This window comes from Bombyx mandarina, chromosome 03 (genome assembly GCF_030267445.1).
Source record: "Bombyx mandarina strain Sakado chromosome 03, ASM3026744v2".
Classification (NCBI taxonomy): domain Eukaryota; kingdom Metazoa; phylum Arthropoda; class Insecta; order Lepidoptera; family Bombycidae; genus Bombyx; species Bombyx mandarina.
Genome location: NC_143210.1, coordinates 5118779 through 5141602, shown reverse-complemented (window position 1 = coordinate 5141602; position 22824 = coordinate 5118779). Strand labels below are relative to the sequence as shown.

The 22824-nt window shown below is 35.4% G+C and overlaps 1 protein-coding gene across 1 annotated transcript in view; it reads right to left on the bottom strand.

Annotated features, from left to right (window-relative positions):
* bowl (brother of odd with entrails limited) overlaps positions 1-22824 on the bottom strand; it is a 48122-nt gene that overhangs the window by 18100 nt on the left and 7198 nt on the right. The window contains exon 2 of the mRNA XM_028185597.2: positions 15142-16032. Within this exon, the coding sequence (XP_028041398.2) occupies positions 15142-16022 (881 nt within the window). The 5' untranslated portion in view covers positions 16023-16032. The remainder of the gene's footprint in view (positions 1-15141; positions 16033-22824) is intronic.

Here is a 22824-nt window from a genome sequence, read left to right as displayed (position 1 = left end):
ACCCAGACTGAAATAAAAAAAGAAACTCAAGACAGGTGAGTATCGAATAACTTCATTATGATTGCGCTTGAATAGTTTCAAAACACAATTTTTCACGGTTCGTGTATTGTTTGACGAAACCCGATACTCACGTCGTGATGTTTTTTTATATTGCTAATAATTTTATTACAATCTCTCTGCATAGACAATATCTTAGAAATTCGTCAATGATTTTTAGTCATTTACGATCGCTAACACAATTTGATAGCAGACGATTCTAACTTTGAAAGACGTGAATGATTTAAAACGCATTAGAATCAAACGAACAACTAAAAATATGGTTGGTTGCTCGAATCCTCTCCATCCTATTCTACAGTAAAACATTCTAATGAATCTCGATTCGTGAACTAATTAAATAGAAAGATTAGATTAAAACGTCAAATAGATAACGGATGCAGTTGTTTATAATACAGATAAAGAGAAATAAAAAGAAAAACTAGAGCACAGAGCCCAATCGAGTAGCTTGGCAAGTTGTAGTGGATAAAGAACGAGTTCCACTTATCAGATTTATAACACTGCGTTTGATTCATGATGGTCCAACGTCTAGCAATTATACCGAGGTACGGGAATATCATTAATCAAGCTATATTGATAGGTCCCATCTCTATGTACAAATCCAATTAGAATCCTTAACATTTTGTATTGGGATTCAGATAAATGATTTATTACAGACGGAGCTGCAATTAGACTGGAGGATAGATGCGTGTTAATCTTGGCTACGTCATAAATCCTCTTTTAATGTTGGACGTAATTGAGATAATCGTACGTAATCTTTTTGTATCGTTTTAATTGGATCCTTCTCATGTGGGGAAGGTATTAAAAATGTTAATTTGAGTTTCATATTTATAAATATGGAACAGAAAACCTCAACGTTATGTAGCGGTGTCAGTTTGTTTACAAGTAAGCTCAATTTGTAATGTTGAATCGTCGTAAGCTTACAGTTGATCATGACGTTAACCTACTATGAAAACGATATAAATTGTAATAAAATTACTTGATACAACATTTATGATAAGACCAAATCAAAATTCGGAGAAATCGAGATAGGTTATAATAAAAATACTTTAAATTTGTACTATTTATTGCAACTGTAAAACAATAAAATTAATCATTGCACAATATACGCCAAAAGATAAGGTTAATTAAGGGGTAGTACGCTAAAATATTATAGAAAATTTAATTGATTTTTCATCCAATATCTACACACGATAAGAATTTTCGAATAGTTAACAATGGAATAGTAATTGGTTTCATTAGTTTAGAATCTAGTTTATGTTCTGTCCCGCCTAATAAATGTTTATTACTATCCGAAAAAGTTCTAAATTCGATCGTTGCTTTTAATCTCCCACAAAAATCGGTGCGTACGTGCTTAAAACAGATTAAAGATGGTTCCTAAAAGCCATAGTAATAAATAACGTGATTATTTCCTTTCGAAGCTCGATGTAGTGTGATGGTCAGAGACGTTTTTAAGTGAATCCAACCAAAAACTTATTTCGTTAACAGGATTAACTTTGGGATCGGCTTTCGGTTTGAACGAGATTTTTTCCTCAACACTTTGTTATGCTACCTGTTTCTTAAATTCCATGGGAAAATTCTTTAAACGAAAATGTTTGTTACAATATTTATTTTAATGTGTATTGTATTTATTTATTTAATCTTTATATGTATGTATATTTTATATTTGTTTTTTTTTTGTAGGCACCATTACTATAGCCTTACTATCACTATCAAAATTTTGTCTACTAATGGAAATTTATTCAAATGTAGATAGACGTAGCTTTGAATATTATTTACTTTTATGAAACGACCAAGTGAAAACATTAAAAGTGGTACTACAGATTCCAAGCCTCCAAGGACGACTGGTCGAGCGCAGAGAATCTCAATCCCTGTGGGTAGCCAACCTCTAGGGCAGATAGCATCAATACTTTTCTCATTTCAAACATTTTACTGTCCCCGAATGCCATCACGTATAATAACAAAAATTATTATAAGTTATCTCAATCTTGACTTGATCATGTTTAATGCGATAGTGAAATGTTATATAGGCTTATAGGCATGAGAGTTAAACTAATTATAGATTCAAATTTTTCTGTTACAGGACCAGTGTCACGGAATAATATATACCTTGGAAGCTTATTAATTGATTCAACATTTTCGTTTAGGGATTAGTTCTCTACGTAAATTTACATAATTCACTTTATTGTTAAACACTTTTCTGATTTTTAATAGAGGTTTGTTTGTTGTGACGATTGTTTTTTTTTTCCTTCTTTGCTGATAGCCTTGAGATGCTATTTCAGCTTCTCCTTGACGTGTAGGTGAGCTCACGGGGCCAAATCGGGTGTGTTGCTAACACTGGTCCTAGCAAGAGCAGTACTTCGCAGAATCTACCACCGGATCGGAAACGCAACCCTACTGGGAAGATCCGGGGAGAAACTCAGTGGGCTAAAGACGATTGTCATAATATTCGTTCCGTTTGGAACTAGCCGAGAATTGTCTCTGTAAGCTAAGCTGGAATATAGTAGTATACTTTTTTTCGCTTATTTCCATTGGATTGCAATGTCACACTATAGGTAGTGCCAATCTATCACCACTAATACCCTATTGGACGTCGATGGTTGATCTCAAATCGATTATCGATGTGAGAACGTAGAAATATAAATATATCATTTTTAATATGTGAATATGATAGTATTCATACAATCAAGTAATTGTAAACAAGAAAATCATCAATTTCCTTTTTTTTTTGTTGTCAAACAACAAATGACTTACGCATTTGATTTCTTCAAAGAGATTATGGAATCTCTACCTGCTTGGAACGTCTGTGTGCGAGATTACGTTTAACAAACATTTGTTATGTCAGTGTGCGTACTGGATTTTATCTCTGGCAGAGATGGTAGAGCCAGTCGTATGATTAATGGTCGTCGAGTCGCGTGGAATACCTTTCTTCTATGTTGATAAACAATGCGACATTCAATTTTGGAATATTTTATTTTTTTCCAAACTTAAAAAAGATGCGTAAAGAACTCTCAGGGAAATATAAAACTAAACTAAAGATCTTTTGTTAAGCAATTACAGAATATACCAGACAAGACATAGACAAATATTATGTGTAATAAACATAGCCGACGATGTCATTTAAAAGCTGAATTTAAAACAGTTGTATACGTCCTAGTTAGTAATTACAATATTCATATACAAATAGCAGAGGATGTCAATGTAAATACAAATACTTGTTGGATGTGAGCATAGGCTTAGAGGCCACAACGGTTCGGTCGAGTTGTTTGGACAACCGACCGGTCGCTATTTGCTTTTCGAGACTCCTCAAAACCACTCGGAGATATTTCCAGAGAAGCGTTCTTGAGCAATAGCCGTAATGGATTTATTCTGAAAGTGCTTGCAATGGTAAATCCGATAAATGGACTCTTCGATTCAATTAGGTAGGTGATAAACGAACAAATTAATGATCGTCGGAGCTGTAAGATATTAGGAGTTGAAGACGGTTTCTCTTAGTCGGAGCTTCGTCTTGAAGAAGTTACCAGAACTTAATTCACATATTTATTAAAGGCAGTGTTAAAAAAAATTTTTGACAAGAAAAAAGATTATTCCATATTCCGAGACAATAAATATACATCATGAGTTTTGTTAATAATGTTAGTATAAAAACAAGCGATACAGATTGCTACTACAAGCTTAATGGCTTTTAAAAACTGGATTAAGTAGCGAAGAAATTCTGAATCGACGATAAGCATACGTCTTGTCGGCCCACGCTTGAGTAGCAATAATACAAATTTCACAAATGTAAGCTTTAAACACATAGTGTTAAGTACGAATATTGCTCTGGGTAGATAAAAGTTTAAGATAATCCGTATGACATAAATGAAATACATGTTCTATTGTTTAAAAATGTGAGTTGTTTAGTACAGGACCGCTGATTCTTGGAAATTGTGAGCTGGTTGCTTTGTAAGCAAGCTCTTGGTAATATTATAAAGCTGTTGCTAAGTCACAGCATAAAAATGTACACTGTATGTATACATTTTCGTAATTACGGGCATCATACAGGAGTAGGCATTACCACACTACCTATTTGGTCCCAGTGCATTCGGGTTGACGTTGACCTCATTTCAAGATGGATTGCGGTATTTAAGTCCCTTAAGATTAAGGTACCTAACATTACCGGTTTTGGAGACCACTTTACATAAGGCGGGAAGTAAGATCGTTCATTTATATATAAAAAAGAGTCATAATTGAAGTTCAAACAACCTTTCGATGTTTTGGGATTTTTTTATTACTTTCAAGGAGCCTATGGGCTATATTTCCTCCTCTTCTACCTCAAGTCGTCCCCACATTGATAGAGATCGTACCTTTCACGGAAACGCTGTAGAAAACACCTTCACTTGCAACGATCTGAAGCCGGACTCAATGGCATTATTGGAATTGGAACCGTTAAATTTCATGCAAAAATTTTACCCGTATATATTTTTTACCTTAAAGGCTTTTAAGTTGGTATTTTTAAAACGAAATTCTCAATGTTACGTAAAGAAACATGGACGCACTTATCGCATACCAGAATAAAAAGGTTCCCGTGCGATTAAGCACAATCAAGTCACATTTGAGCACCACTTTTTTTTAATATTTATCTTTCTTTAACTATCGATGCCGCCAATAATTGATAAATCTCCCAATCATATGTTTTTCAAATGATTTTCCGACCCGTTTGATTTCAAAGTGTTTTGAAAAGTGTAGAATATTTCGAAGAATTGTAACGATTTTTACCCGCAACAATCTATCAGTCCCCAAATTTTCCCTGCTAGACATAGGTCTCCCCCAAGCCTCGCCACAAAGATCCGCAATATAAATGTAAGCAATCTGTTAGACAAGAACGAGATAAGCTTATCGTAAATAGAGTACGCCTTAAAAGGTAGTTGACGTCAGAAGACTGTAGTTGGGATTACAGACATTTGGGTGCGAACAGGTGGTTGAACTCGTTTCATTCCAACGAGCCACATTACTCGTAATTAAAGATCATGAAAGCTTTTTTTTAATTATCATTTTAATTCAATAGCACGGTGAAGTTATATGAACCAATAAAATTAAAGTTTCGATTTTGATTCATCCATATGAAGTCCATGTGAAATCTTCATGGTATTAGCATGTTTATTGAACAAACATGCGTCGTCTTCACGCGTGAACTAAGTAAATTTTAGGAAATAAAGAAAACACGTTAATATATTTATCTGTTTGGCCATTAAAAGTAGGTTTCGGCGTGGTCTGGATGCTTTATATTACCTGGATAAGAATATCACGCGAGCGTAGCGCCTAAGTGGTATGATATGACGAAGATAAAAAAACGTTTGGCGAGGGCACGCGATCGACCGAAACGTATTTTTAAATAATACGTTTACCTGTCTAAATCGATTCGAAAATAATGGCATCTCAACAATCCGAAACACTGAAATGGAATCCGTTAGCACGCGAGATGAACGACCAGATGTGCACGAAATATTTGCTATCAAAGAAAAAAGAATTATTAAACTTTCCAACAAATTGAGTTTGGCAATTCTTTGGCAATTAACGAACGGATGATTCGCGTTCGAAAACATTAACTGTTTTAAACGTGAAACAAAAAAAACAGTACGATTTATTAACGAAAGAACAAAAAAATAAGAAGGGAAAAAAAACGCAACTAAACTGGAATTTTTAAACTACCGAAAATATCTTACGAAATTCATCGTTCAGCACCAAGATTTTGTAACAGAAGATCTTTACCTTTGATAACAGATGCCCGACGGCAGCGTATTGACTTATTTTTATTAAAATAAACTACCTTTTTTATTTTCCGAGCGCAGGTGTACAGGATACTTTTGAAATTCGTCCTTAACGTCAAAGCAAATTGAACGTGTATGGAGAAAAAAATATATTGCGCAATTCTTCGTGTAGGGTCAAGAGAGAACTTTCAAAAGGCAATAAGACGCTGTGAAATCGACGCGTGGTTCAGTGTACGGCGTCTAGCTAATTACAGCTGCGCTCACGACTTCGACGAACGCTTCTATACGCTAGATTTACCATCGAGATTTTTAAAATCAATGTCAATACGAATGCGTTCTAATATCATCAATTTTTCTAATTCGCATCGAAAGGAAACGAGCTATTAAGTCTGTCACATTAATAACTTAGGAACGGAATTCGAAAATCGCGTGCCACGCGGAATAGCCCGCGCTAATTGTTACTTCGAGATATTCAAATTTATATTCGACCGACATCAAGGGTATGCCTTATTATTGTCCCAGTCCCAAGTCCACGGTAATTTCTAAAGTCCTAAGGCTATACTCTGGTTGCGACCGATTCCACCTGCCATCGTCTGATTTATTATGGATTCTGTATTAATTTGGTATCCCCCTAGAGCGATATGGATGAAGACTTATCCCTATAATACGTATGAGGTTTTGGATTCATTATTGCATGTAAGACTGTTTCCATGAAATATTATTCAGTACGGTAACAGAATTGTGTGCGCGCATTTTAAAATTTCTAAATTGAATATCTAAATATAAATAGGTAAAGATAAAACAGTTTATATATACCGTTTCCTTCCAAATTTATTATCTGTTTTGGAGTTTACTACATCATCATTGCAAGCATTGATTTTATGTAAGGTCTTGTAATGGGCAGTAAAATCAAGCGTTTCTAGAAGTCGTCATGTTTTTTAATTAAATAGAATAACATTAAACCGTATCACATAGAATTTAAATATCATTATATGGCAGATGACCACGTTCCATTAGTGTCAATTTAGTAAAATTCTTAAAGAGTTAGTGTCCCAAAATTTGATTTGAACGGTAGTGGTCTAATTTTTTGCAGGAATAATTAAAATGGTGGTTCAAAAAGTTCTTTTAACTGTTAATGCTATTTTTAGTTTAATACGATAAATATATTCTGTTAGCGCTATTTAAGCAGAAGAATATTTTAGATTTTAATACCAGGTTTTTTTTTTTTTTTTATTGCCCTTGTAGACAGTCGAACGAGCCCACCTAATGGTGAGTGATTACCGTCGCCCATGGACTTCAGCAATGCCAGGGGCAACGTCAAGCTGCTGCCTACCGTAATTGATTAATACTAAGAGTAATTAAAGTCACGCGAAAGCGCTGACTCGAACATTTTCTTTGGTTTATTAGATATCGACAAATTTTTGTGTTATCGATAAAAATATATTGAAAACAGTTGGTTTTTTTAAAAAAAAAGAAAAGTACCAAATAAAATAGAGTATGTATTATATACCTACAATTAATCAGATTTGTGAATTTGGTGTAAATTCATTAACTGGGCGCGAACACTGTCCTAAAAAGTAATGTCATTTGAACCGGTGCAAGTTTTAAATTATTACTATTTTATCGCATTCTTAGAATATCGTTCGGTTCACAAGGTTAAAGTGAAATAGAATTTATAAACAATCAACCTCGATGAAAATGACTTTGATAAAATTTAACATAACACGGGTCCGTTGATTGGAGCCGATTGGTAGGTACCTGTCGGGATATATCTCGGACCGAGAATTTTAATCTTGTAAAATTTGACGAAACTTGAGAAAGTTTGTTTATTACTTCAAGATCTCACTTGATACGAGAAAATTTATGTCTTTTTTAAATATTGCTTTTTTTGTCACAATTTGTGTAATTTTTTTAAAATATGCTTTGGAATTTTTTGATTGCTGTTTTGGGTCTCATATTTTGTTTTATTACAAATTGACCTTCGGAAAAATAACCTGAATAATTTTCCTTAATATACAATTTATATTATTATCATACAATTTGTATGTTCGTTGACATGTGTGAAATGTTGTTTTTAACAACACATACATAATATTTTTAAACCTATTTTACAAAATTTCATCACTTTGTGTTTATCACTTACCTCTTTTATCAAGATATTTGGAACTGGGACTTTTAAACATTATTATTATTATTATTATCATAGGGACTAAGAAATTTGTTTACTTTCAATAAATAATGTTTGAGGTAGTCTTAGTGCTTTATATATTTGAAGATAAATTTTATACAAAATAAAATTTCTAGTAGTAGTAATTTTTTTCTAAAATATAGTACAGTTTAGTATTGTTAATATAATGCAGTTTCTAAAAATGATAATCTGGTAAATCAAAAACTGTTCTATTGTAGAAATATAAACGCAATGAACAGAATTCAAAAATATTTTTTAAATAAACGCATACTGAAAACTAAGATTATTTTCTGATTTAAGATAAGGTAGAAATTAATTTAGCGCAAGGGAGATTTACTTTAGTATTCATGGAATAAATTACGAGCCTCTTGGGTTCAGGATTTTGATGTAACCTGTACACAAATTTATCTTGAACTCGATTTTTAAGACTGAACGTGGTATGAGCGGTGTGTGTGTGTGTTCGTGTGTGTGTGTTTGTGTGTATTGTGTGTGTTGTGTGTATGTGTGTTTGTTTTTAATATACCTATTGACCTCTTCAGGGGTGAACATTAGAACTACAAAAAACATAAATTTACATAATTTATTGAATTAAATATATAAATAATTAAAATAAAAACCAACGTGCACATATATATCAATGCCGCTGAAAAGGTGAAGCTAGAAAAATCGATGTTTCACAAGATAATATGGTTTCTTTGGCGCTATTGTGGTATGACAACCACCTCAAATCAAAAATAGAAGACCGACATAACCTTTTTTGTGCGAGAATCTAGTATTGTAATGCGTGGATAGCTCGTTAAAGGAGTTTTCAACCACATCCTGTATATATAGTTAAATATGTTCCATGGATTCTCTTTTTTTTTAAAGAGTGACGTGTTCCTCTCACATCACATCCGCTTAAGATACTCCTCCTTCAATCGATTGCTGAGCATCGTGCTGATCAAGCCCGCCTGTGACCTTTTTTGTGATTTGTAGTCACTTAAGTCGGTCAGTGGCACAGTGAAGTGCGTGGCTCTGTCTCGTGTCCAGATGCTTGGTGGGACTTCCACGGTGAAGGAATAACACCGTGTAATAAAAATCAAACCCGCAAATTTTTTATTTGGGTTATTACTGGTGGTAGGACCTCTTGTGAGTCCGCGCGGGTAGGTACCACCGCCCTGCCTATTTCTGCCGTGAAGCAGTATGCGTTTCGGTTTGAAGAGTGGGGCAGCCGTTGGAACTATACTGAGACCTTAGAACTTATATCTCAAGGTGGGTGTCGCATTTACGTCGTAGATGTCTATGGGCTCCAGTAACCACTTAACATCAGGTGGGCTGTGAGCTCGAATAAAAAAAATGCTCAGACACTTGGTCACCACATCTTTGTTGGCTGCGACCTCTGGATCATCTTCCATCCACTTTACCCATCACTCTGTGTCTCTCCGCTTAAAATAGGTCGATCAGAATGAGGTTAATTCACTTAACTCCACGTGTTTGGTTCAATTTACATCTTTCCATACACATAATATCTGCCCAAACACGATTCCAGTAATAACACAAAACAAGCAAACTACATTTTTACTTTAATTAATATTCAATTCGTTTTGTATTAATTTAACAATCTGGTACCTTACCGACGGCAAAAATTATTTTATTTAAATTTACGAAGCATATTAATTATAGCTTCGGATATAATAACCCGAGATTATGCAGCCTGTGTGGTGGTGCATCTCGATTATAAATGCAATCATAACCATGATCGTGGTCGACGACAAAAAAAATCGCACAACAATTATTTCTTCAGTACGAAATATATGATGAGATCATAATTCCAGTTGATCGCGTGTTTTATTATTTAGGTCTTAAATATACGCTTGGTGAGGTTATGGATTATTTTCAAGGTCTTAAGTTAAAAATAATATGGGAGGATTTTACTCTGATATAATAGATCTATCCGTTCTAACAAATAATTTCGGTACATCACAGTTTATATAGGAAATTGCAATCGAATATGTTATCGTCATCAGTTGACTAAGGTTCACTGCTGTTAAATAACGTTATTAAATATTCACCACAGCCTGATTTTTCATTGAGCTTTCATAGTAAATAAATTTCATAGTAAAATAGCTTTAACGGCCGTCTGGTGTAGTGGTAAGTGACATGGTCACTATACAAGAGGATCGCGGGTTCGAATCCCGCCAAGGGAGGATGTTTGTATGATAAATATAAAATGTCTCTTCCAGGGTTATGGATGTATATTAGATATATGTATGTGTATAATAAAAATCTTACATTTATATCCGTTATCTGGTACCTCTAACACAAGTTCTTTACGAACTTAGCACGGGACCAGTTAACGTGGCGTGATTGTTAGTAAATATTTATTTATTTATAGTTTAATTTAATAAATAATCCCACACGAAGAAAAATCACGTATCTATCTGGCCCCAAATTAGGATTCCCCATCCCTTTACGGGAACCAGAGAGTGATAAGTTACATTTTTAGGGTTTTTTTTAAATTATTTTTTATTGCTTAGATGGGTGAACGAGCTCACAGCCCACCTGGTGTTAAGTGGTTACTGGAGCCCATAGACATCTAAAACGTAAATGCGCCACCCATCCTGAGATATAAGTTCTAAAGGTCTCAGTATAGTTAGAACGGCTGCCCCACCCTTCAAACCGAAGCGCATTACTGTTTCACGGCGGAAATAGGCAGGGCAGTGGTACCTGCCCGTGCGGACTCACAAGATGCCCTACCACCAGTAATTACGCAAATTAAAATTTTGCGGATTTGATTTTTATTACACGACGTAATTCCTTGACCGTGGAAGTCAATCGAATATTTGTCAAGTATGTATTTTATCAGAAAAATTGGTACCCGCCTGCGGAATTCGAACACCGTTGCATCGCTAGATACGAATGCAACGGACGTATTATCCTTTAGGCCACGACGACTTAAAAAAAATTAAGTAGATACTTATACAAGGATCGTATGAAACTCGTCACACGAATGTTACTCGGAATCAAAAGTCAAAGACAGCGGTGTTATGTATGTACTACGCGCCTACGAGTCACTCGCGATGGAAACCCCTCTCTACCTTTGCCGCGTCGTGGCTCTGCTATGGACTACTCGACTTTATTGAGACTAATAATACATTACTCGCTTATCTTTGTAGTTTAAAATATTTACTTATAAAATCTAAGCATTCAAATTATGAAGCTATTGCATAGTTTTTTCGCGGGCCTTGAGCGCGGCTTGAGAGTGGAATCGTGAAATTCCGTAACGAAAAAAACCTTCCACCCCTCACTACGCCTACTATGTAGCTTGCGTTCAACACATTCACACGTTGCGCTTGTGTAGTGTTTAAAGTAAGAAGTCTAAACACCGATTTATGTACTATCAAAATATGTGATATAATTTCGTGGGTAACAAAACGATAGCGCGATTCAGCTTTTGCGTCAAGCGCCATCTATCGGCGACAAACCGAATTGTAAAATAGAAAGTTATATCACATTACAATGCGTTGGGCGTGCCATTTTCTATCGCTTGGTCGAAGAATTTTGTTACTACTCCTACTACTCATTCAGTGATTGGAGTGGCATTAAAAATAAACTAGCTAAACTGTTGATTCTGGGCGAATGAGAACTAGAACTAGCATCCAAAGGCGTGTCTCTATCCCATGTAGCGCCCTCTAGTGAGTGCGCGGTCAAAATGGAATACTCACAATGTAGCAGATTCATTGAAAGTTAGCCCGCTGAGTTTCTCGCCGGATCTTATTTTATTGTTGTTTTAATATTAAATTATTATTGTCGATTTATAATTGCATAAAGTTGATAAAAAATGCTATGCAATAGCTTTACCGCGGCAGTCTCCGAGTGCCACACGTCTTTTTTTTAATATATCCACAATCGTCACATTGTATTAGGTAAGATAATAATTTATTTAAAACACCATTTTTAAATATTAACCAGTAAAGAGACCTAAATTTATCCACTGAAATGGTCAAACAAACTATCTCAATACAAATATAGTATTCATTTACAAAGTAATAATATAATATAGCCCGAATAGAATATTCACAATATAATATATTGTAAAGCCGCAATCCAAAGCAAAGGTGATATGCTGCTCACCGCATCCTAGAAGGCCATTGACCTGAGACGCTTTAGTAATATTTTTATTCAGTTACTTCACCTTACATTACGTGCGTATTAACTTCATTGATGATTAATAATTTAATCAATTGTTATATACGTTTATATATGTATATGTTTGGATCATTTTATTACGATTCTTCATTCACTTTAAGCCGTTCGATTCATAAGTTTTTTTTTTTTTATCATAAAACAGTTCAAATGTCTAAAGTTTCTACAAGAGGGGCGGCATGAAACTTAATTAAAATCTTCGATTTAATGGTTTTTGGATTCGATATAAACAACTTGGCGAAGAACTGGTTTCTAAGCAGCATTTTTGCTGATACAAAGAGTTAGAATGATAATAGTACATTTTCAATTGAATTCATCATTTGAGCAGGCGTAAGTGTAGATAGAAAAAAAAAAACTTTTTTTGTTTAATAAATTTGCTTATACTATATTGTTGTATTATTATTAAGAGGCTACTTGCAAATGACCCTAAAAGATGTTCCCAAGAAAGTGGTACGCGGAAATACGACCTTCAGGCTTAACACGTAAAGATGAGAATCATTTTTCGTATCCAAACCTACAATATATCCCAACCCATATCCAACCCAACCCTGACTAAGCTCAATTCAATTGTCTTCCTTTATTTTCAGTTTGCGTTTTTATTTATTTATTCTCTCTCTCTCTCTCTCTCTCTCTCTCTCTAATTTCTTTTCTATTAGAATTATATTCTTGTTAAAATCAAATAATATTTCTACACGGGAACTAATGAAGTAATATTTGAATACAGTAATCGTTCGTTCTGGCAAAGATACAAAATTATATAAAAAGAAAAAAAAAAACTTTTATAATTGAAACTATTCCCATTACTTTTTACATTATTCCCATTAAGTATATTATCCCGATATTTTTAGTTTCCATTACTTTTTAAGGGGATTTTTAAAAGGCACCAACATCATTTTGTATTTTGAATCTAAAAATAATCTGTGTTTATTACCTCATTTAATAAAATAAATTAATAAAATAAATATAATACTTACATGAAAAAAAAAACCTGAATTATTTATTTCTAATGTATGTAACCTCTATACGATTTATCTTAAAAGAGGTTAATATGTTATAAAGATGACATAAATGCGATTTTGAATATTGAAACATATATAAAAGCATTTTGGAATATTGAAACATAAAAAACATAATAAGTGGTGAAGCAATAGCTTTAAATGTTGTTTCTCTTTATAGAGCAACTCAATTTGTACTATAGTGTTACTAGGCTGAGCTGTATTTTGATGTAAATATTATAAAATACATTATAATAATATGTACTTATAGAAAGGAAAGGAAAACTTTCCCATTTTACGTGGCGGAATTTTAAATAAAGAATCTTTATTTTCAATTGTAAACAACTTAAGTTAGCAATGTAATTTGCCGCATCATTTTTACATTAAGAACTCATTTGCTTCGTTGTAGCGCACACCGTCATATAAACCATTAAATATTCTACCCGCTAGCACCGAGCACTAATAGACAATGGTGAGTCATCACATCTTAAACTAATTACGGTCTGATATAATAAAAAAAAAACGGGAGTTAATGCGAGACGAATAAGGGTCTAGAAGCATGTCGGCATTACACAAACTTACTATTTATGCTCTTTGAAAGAGGTTCTAAATTAGAATACCTTTTAAATTTGTTGTTCCGATACTATACTATCCTATATTTATAGATTTTAAATAATTTTTCGAATATAAGTTTTTATAAATTAATTCTAATTTATGTTCTGTTATTTAATTACGTGATCGAAAGTTTTTAGCGTAACAAAACAAAATCTCATATGCGATAAGAATTTTTACATTAAAACGTAATGTCATTTTAAAGTAATAGATTGAAAATTACTCAAGCTAATATTACACTGGTATGTGCTATTCATTAAAAATGCTTTTAAGATACGCCGTTTTCCTTGAATTGTTTTGTGTTTCTTTTTAAGAACTGGTAAAATTCTAATCTATGATCGCTATATTATCTGTCTGTCTGTTTGATATTTAATTGATATTTTATCTGTTAACCGTATTCACGATTTACAATGCCGTTCAAACCGTATAAGTTTCGTAATGACTACAAGGATTAAATTACTAAAGATGCGTTAAAAAAAAAAAATACGACTCTAGACGTATTTTCAAGAATTTTCAGTAAATTTAATGCGCGTTTCCAGATTTTTGATGTTAGGGATAACGATTGGGGAATCAATCAAATTATAATTCAAATAGCTCGGAATTTTATAGCGCTCAATTCTGATTCTGAAAAAAATCTGATTCGATACAGGCCTCGATCCTAAATAACGTCAGATATTAGTTTTAACTTATATACGATAAATAATACTTTGAATGTAAATCTTTAATCGGATTAATTAAGCTTTTTTTTTCCTTTTCTGAGAGCGCTCTCAGATTTTAAAGAAGAAAAATGCCAACACTATTAATAAATAGAGATAATTTATAAAATTTTGTAATTTTAATATTAAGTTTAAATTACACGATTTATGTGTGAAAATTGTATGAGAATTAATCTCGCGTTCTTGTATTAGACACGCGTAGTTCTTTCGACTACTACTAGTACATAATAGCATCTAACAGTGCGGTTTTATATGACAAAAATCAACTTAGATAAATCACGGACGCAATACCTTAATACGTCACGGTACGATCAGAACTGACTTCTTGCTAAAATATCTATCCAGTCTATACTTTAATTTGAAGTTTTGAAAGTTGAAAGTCTAATAACCTTTTACTTATCGATCAAGATAGACTGATTTCTGAGAAGCTAGTCAAGCTATAAATATTCCGTTTCCAAGTAGCCGACCGGATACCGACACACTCGGCTTAGCATCTGCAACTTGAGTTACACCGTGCGCCTGTTGTGTGCATATAAATCGGTTCTTTATACCAATATTAACACTTATACACAATAATTAGCTTATTAGAAATTACAAAGCATATAAAGAAAATCGACTAAATAAAACATAAGGTAACTCACCGATGGTCTCGTAAGTGGTCTTGTCTTCTGAATGCCTTTCCGCAGATATCACAGGAATACGGCCGCTCGTCTGTATGGGTTCTCTCGTGGATGAGTAGGTTGTAGGATTTCGTGAATTGTCGGTTGCAAAATTTGCAAATGAATTGTTTCTTCGGCCGCGAAGCTCGGCCAGGCGCTCTCAGCAACCTACGGTCTAACGGATGGATCTGGTGCGGCCCGGCATTAGGTGGGAATAGACCCGCCCCAGGAAATGTAAAGTTTCCAGCAGCTGTCGGAGAAGGACCCGGCGCTCCAAGGAACGCACCGGGAGGCCCGTAAATCGGAGGTTGCGGAGACCCATCAGACATCATACCGTCCATTGACGATGCTCTGTGATGAGGGAGTAGCATTGCCGCTGCAGCTTCTCGTAGTGCTACCTCTTTTCTTTTTTCAACCATCATAGCCATTAAATCGAACGAGCTTCTTTTGGGAAAACTTGCTGGAGCTCTATCCGGTGAGCCTTTCGCTGGTTCGTTTCTTTCTCTATCTAGCATACGTTCTCTCTCTATTATTTCAGATGGTATCAATGCTGGATGCATCTCGCTAGGATACATGACAGGATGCATCGATCTTGTTGGTACTACAGGTACAAACGCTGATGATTCTCGATGGGATGACGTTAGTAGGGACCCGGTAGCTATCTGCCTATGGTAAGGCAGTGGTGGAGACTCGAAGCTGACACTTGGATTTCTGCCGCTGGAAGATTGCCTTTGCTGCGTGCGTTCAGTGGTACTAGCGAGAAACTGATCATGTCTCGACCGCAGGGGAGCATTGGCTTGTGCTTCGGTCACTGGATGAGGTGTGGAGGATCTTGATACTGCTGTTCCACCGTTCTCAGACATCTTTTACCATCTGAAATGCAATTAATAATTTTCAATCACTAAATTTATCATACTTTTAAACAATGAATTATTAAAAAAAAGACGTGTGTTGTCGTGGGACACCAGATAGGAACGAAGTTCTTTATTATAAATTTATTAATTTTAAGTTCTATTCGAGGTATAAAGAAAAAAAATATTCGGGTAGGTAATAGTAGGTATCCTTGGGCCCGCGGTCTGCTCACAACACCATGCAGATCGTTGAGTCTCACATACCCCGCGCGCCCCTTTTGTGCGGGGACCTCGTAGGAGGTTCGGCCCTCTAACCGAAAAAAAAAAAAAAAAAAGTAATAGTAGGTATACATTTTTTATTATGATTTTTTATTGATAAAAATAAAAATAATCGCAAGGGTCATCAACCACTCCGCAATGCAATGGAGCAGCCTCGCCTTGGGGGAACTGCCTGCATGATCACGGTATTCCCTACACCAGGTAAGTATGATTTAGCAAGAGAAATACGAGAACGTCTATCAACTGTGTAACATTTCGTCACCGCGATTCAGGAATTGTTGAATTTACGTGCAGCGACATCTGTTGATAACAAACTAAATAGAAAAAATCTTACGTTACGGACGTTTTTTCCCGGTTAGGGTACCCCTCCGCATCGTCCCGTGAGGCACTTCGTTCCAAAAATAGATGATAAGAAGTTTATATCTAAATGATTCTAAATAGCAACTAGGCGTCAAATGAATTCCAAATTATGTAACCAGACAACGATCTTGTGAAAACCAAACATTGTTGAACATAACAAGATGAACTCAGAATTACACGCTCCATCTAAAATATTGAAATTAGATCGCCGGTTTTCATACGCTCATTTGCATTTATAATTGATCCGTATTGATATAATAGACACTTATTATCAGAGAATCGGAATAATACATTAAGCGTTCTCGCGTTCTCATCTCCTATTCGATTTATTATTTTTATTTTTCAACGAAATTCGATTTTGGTTCTTTAAAATTTTAGAGTTCTGTGTTCTATAAAAGAACACACTAAACGCTCTTGTAATCTGACTACCGTAATACGAATCAATTATTACGATTATGAGTTGCAAGAAAATATATTACGTTAGGATTTTTTTTTTTAAAGCCAAAATTGGCAGTTGAATTGATAATCCAATCGGAGAACCTATCCGGGGATTAATGACTAGGGATTTTAATGTAAGGCCCGGCATTCATATGTTCTGATTTATAAACTGTAAGACTTTCAGATATCTCCGTCTCATGATTGTCTTTCCCACTATTCTCGTTTATACATCTGGAGATGTATAAAATATTATTGCGCCACTCTGAGAAGGCGGCATGACACGAAAAACCTCTTGCCGTGGCTGCTGGGAATTACATACCCGATCCTGTGGACGGAATGATGAACAGTCGACGTCGCCCTAAGCACATCGTTACGGATCCTCCCGATCCATTAATGGTGCTTTTAGGTACCTCAAGCACCGGTCACCGTCCCCGCCGAACCCATCGCTTGCGACGAAGGGCTCGATGGGTAAATTAACCCATAGACACAGCCCGCTGAGTTTCTCGCCGGATCTTCTCGCTGGATCGCGTCTACGATCTGGTAGTAGATTCAGCCAAGCAATGCTTTTGCCGGAGCCAGTGTTAGCAACACTTTCGGTTTGAGCCCGGAGAGTTCACCCACACGCTAAGATGAAGCTGAAATAGCCTGTTAAGGCTATCAGTATAATTAGGAAAAAAATATTTACTAGAATTAAAATTTCTAACTTTGTTTTGTAATGAACTATCTCGATATAATTTCGTTTCATTTTTGTTTATTCTTTTTACGTATCTCATGCATCATTCAGCAATTTATATTCAAACGTATCTGCCTTTTGGCTTCTGGTGATATCGGAAAATGTAAATGTGGACCGGATTCGGTATTGGTCGTACATTAATGTCGATTCTTGATAAATGTTTATACGTAACGCGTAAATTGCCTCGAAATTCTTATTTCGAATATTATTTCGTTGGTTTTTCGCATATTAACCCAAGTTTTTTTTTTTATTGTGATTAATTATAATGTCTTTCACATACACCTAATTTAATCGATAATGTTGAACAAGCCACAACATTAACGGAACTCTGACAATATATTTTATTTTATTGCTTAAATGGTTGGACGAGCTCACAGCCCACCTGGTGTTAAGTGGTTACTGGAGTCCATAGACATATACGACGTAAAAGCGCCACCCACCTTGAGATATAAGCTGTAAGGTCTCAAGTATAGTTACAACGGCTGTCCCACCCTTCAAACCGAAACGCATTACTGCTTCACGGCAGAAATAGGCGGGGTGGTGGTACCTACCCGTGCGGACTCACAAAAGGTCATGCCACCAGTAACTTCACACTCTAGCAATAAATACCTGTTGAATTTAACATGTAAAGTTTATTTAAGTACTACCTAAGAACAGAGGCCATACGATTTTTGTCATTACTAAAAGAAATATAAATTAGCTCGATCTCAATGCTTCTGTTTCAGCCATAACAACCGTTGTCGACTAGACGTTGCATCACGAACATCGTCCCGTGTTTACAGAAGAATATTAACGGCTCTCAAAAGATTGCTATCCCCGGATTTACGACATGTCCGACTATTTCCATCTGACGGGCGTCAAGTCTGAGGACAATAAAACTGACAATTCAGTTTACTACTCCGACATGATGCGTATGTTTTCATATAGTTTCCGGTTTTTGTCACAAGGTTTTATGTTTGCTGTTTGTGCAGCCACATTTATGACACGACGGAGCATTGTTATTTTACGTTTGATTTTCTTCTCTTTTCTATTAAAGTTTTGAAACGAAGTTCCTTATGGGACGACGCGGAGGGGTACCCTGACCGGAAAAAAACGTCCGTAACGTAAGATTTTTATTATTCATGTATAGTCTTAGTATGATGGCTATACAGTGTCTAATGTATAGTCTACGTGATGACGGTTATTGTTATTATTCATATACATATATTTTTTATAAATCATTGGGAATAAAACAAAAGTTTGTAAAGTAGTTTTTATTTATTTATTTTTATCAATAAATAAAATAATATAATAAAAAATGTATACCCGAATTATATTATTTTCTTTAACCTCGAATAGAACTTAAAATTAATATTTTTATAATAAGGAACTTCGTTCCTATCCGGTGTCCCACGACACCACACATTTTTTTTTTTTTTAAATATAATTATATTTTCTGATACTCGTATACTTCGTTAATTGATTAGTGCTTACATTTGACCCCGAAACGAATCCGAAATAACAGTAAATCAACAGTCGGTCCGTTCGTTTCGAACAAATTAATCAAATCCACTGTTGAGATAGATTTTTATAAAGTTTTCTATCGTTTCTTCTGGATCATCAGTTAGAAAAGAACAGTCAGCCGTCAGTTGCAGCGACCACAAAAGATTAATCTTAGAATCAATTTATTCAACCGAGATTGAAAAAGAAGGCGAACGTCGGACCCACGTTTCACTGCGCGCTGTCCGCTCTACTGTAAAAGCCTTCTGATTTTGTTGTCCCTCACTCTCGCACCCTCCGAGTTCATAGCTCCGTCTCGCTCGCCCCCGGGTTGTGGTCGATCAAGTTTCTACCATCTTACTTGCTCCAAAGCAGTAAAACTACTTTTATCTCTTACGGCCCGAGAATTCAGAGATATGAATATGTATACAGGCACTGCAGTAAGTAATGGACTCCGGGATGTAATACTGGTCATTTCAATAACATAAAGCTTTTAAAGGAATATTTTAAGGCGATCGCCTTGGACATTTAAATTTCTTGTCGTTTTCAGATAAGTGTTTTACAACGTTCTACTGATTAGGTATTGGTTGTTTTAGCTCGACGCGAGTAATGCACCTGCATTTTACGAATGATCGTATTGCGATTTTACGAGCACTTTCTTAAAGTGTCAATAGCTATTTCGAAAATTGTATTTATCATCATCAATACTGATTCTCTAACTGAAATATAAATAAAATGTTTTAAGGGTATTATCCTATTGTAAAATTTAGTGGTTTTTTTTTGCTTTAACCAAAAAGACGCGGTAGATGTTAAATAAACAGCTTATTTATATATTCCATTTCTAATATGGAGCGGTGCCGTCCGAGTTTTAACTAGACGCCATTATAGATGAGATTAAAATATATTAAAATGTATGGATTCCTGGTCATTAAGCGACTAGTTCTCTTTACATGGCACCGCTACTCTAGAATGACACTGAATATTTCATCGCGATCTTGATATTATTCAACTGGATGAACTCATTAACATGTAATTGATTATTGAAGAGCATATTGTGTTTTAATTCAATTAGATCACACAGTAGACCGATGTTGTAACCCTCACTCGATAAGGTACCAATCGACCAGGGACACAAGCAAGCAAATGTTTGTTGTTGCCCAGCAAAAACATTTGAAGCCATCGGCCTGAGTTCAAACAGAGTCGGGTAGTACATAGCGAAGTGATATCTGGAAGCGTAATTATGCATGAGTAGATTGGTTCTGGATCGTAAAGATCTTAGAGATAAGGTCTCCACCGCGGAGAGGTGATAATAATATGGTAAATTTCTGGGTCCATTTAAAACTCACCTATTGGCATTATGATATTAATTCTATGTACATAATATGTCTTTGTAAAAATTATTTAATAATGTCACTAATGTCAATTTGACGTTCTCTTCCCGTCTCTAGCCGCGTCGTTTGGTCTATATAAATTAAATACACTTTAATCTGTTAACCCATAAATAATATCTTGTTCGTATCCTGCTGGTTGTACTAAATACTGCCCGTCGCCGCGTCGTTCCGACTAACAACTATCCACGACAACTCTGCAAGAATTTCGTTGTAGCTCTTCCTAAGCATAACGCATCAAAGCATAATGTTATAAAATCAATATAGCAATAGTATCTCATGAGAGATAGTTCCTTAAGGGCTTACTATAATCGTATCATTTTTGATTGGACTTTTTATTAAGTGGCCGGCTGCCAGCAACCGGCTTGGCGACGCAATTGAAACTGCGTCTTTGTGTTCAAAGATTAGCTGCGGTACCTATTCCCAATGTCCATGGACCACAGTGACCACATTTTTGAATCCGATTGTCTAACGTAAAACGGTTTCCGAACTCACGTACAAATAAAAATAAGTTGCTCTTATAATTTAAATGTACATCATTAATTACTTTTCGATTAAATAATCTACATTTCTGTGATCGATTATAAATTATCTAATGACAAAGATTAACAAACAAGCAATAAAACAAAACGAATTATCTTCAAAATTTCACGGACAAGCCACAAGACCTAGGACGTAAACAAGTATGTTTTGAGTCACGCAAATTACAGACTACAGAAGAATTATAAGGAACAATCGCTCTCTGCTATTAACCGATTATCAACGTTTAATGCTATACACTGTTACTTTGATCAAAGCATTTTATTCCCACAGTCCCGTGCAAGGATATTTGTGCGAACTAGAGGTCCCGCAGTAGTCGAAATTCGACTGTAATTAATTGGAATTGTAAGTTTGTACACTATTATGATTGTATTTTATACTTCTATAATCACAAATTTCGCCAAGACTACACTATAAAAAAATGTTAATAAAGACAAACAATATTTAATCTATTCTCAATTTGACTACAGACGTCAAGAACAAAAGTTTGACAATAAATAAATAGTATGCATGCGTGTCTGCGTCAAATACATGGTAGTGTGTGTAATGCTTTTTTTATTGATTTAATGTATTTTTATTATATATTCTCTATAAGTGTGGGAAATTTCATACGCCTCCGTCTGCGCAATTTGCGTAAAAAGGGATACAAAGTTTTTGCTTCACGTATTAATATATAGATATCTTCGTTCTTATTAAAAATGATCGTGGCCTAAAGCTTAAAAACGCTCCGTTTATTGCATTGAGAAAATACACACTTAATAAGTATATTACTGGTGGTAGGCGCCTTGTCAGCCAGTACGGGTAAGTACCACCACCCAGCCTATTTCAGACGCGAAGCAGTATGCGTTTCGATTTGAAGAGGGGGCAGCCGTTGTTCTGTAAAACGGAGACTTAGAACTCATGTCTAAAGGTGGTTGAGATCTACGGACTCCGGTAACCACTTAACACCAGGTGGGTCGTGTGTACGTTCACATACCCAATCGACCTACCGAATGACATCCGTGAACCATTATTGTGCAATGAAAATTAGGATTTACTAAATTTTATTTACCTACCGTTTTTTTTTCCTGCCTATACGCAGGTAGCCTAAGAGGCACTTTCAGCTACGCCCGGATGGCTAGGTGAGATCACGGGCTAAACCTGAGAGAATTTGCTAACACTAACCCTAGCAAGAGCATCGCTTTGAAGAATCAGCCACTGAGTGACCCACTCAGAAGATCAGGCGAGAAACTTAATAAGCTATTTTGCATATCTACTGATTGCAGGTAGTATTGTGAGCAGCAAGGGCTAGAAAGTGCCATCCTGCGTTTTTTTGTGGCAAAGCAGTACCATGTTAAGCCAAAAAATACTAATTAAACTGAGGCTGTTTCGGTTGTCACTAACCTAGTTTCAAGTTTCAATTTGTTTGTGAAAATAACATTTTTATCTGGCTGCTTATTGCGCGACGACAGTTTAGGTTATTTATAAAAAAAGCTTATCGTAGAGCTGCTATTAACCCTGTAGGTGACGGCTTCCCCCCGGTGAAGGTCATGGGGCGAACTGAGGGGTAGAGGCCGTGCGGCGCGCTACCAGCACTCTAGCGCGCTGCAAGGAGATA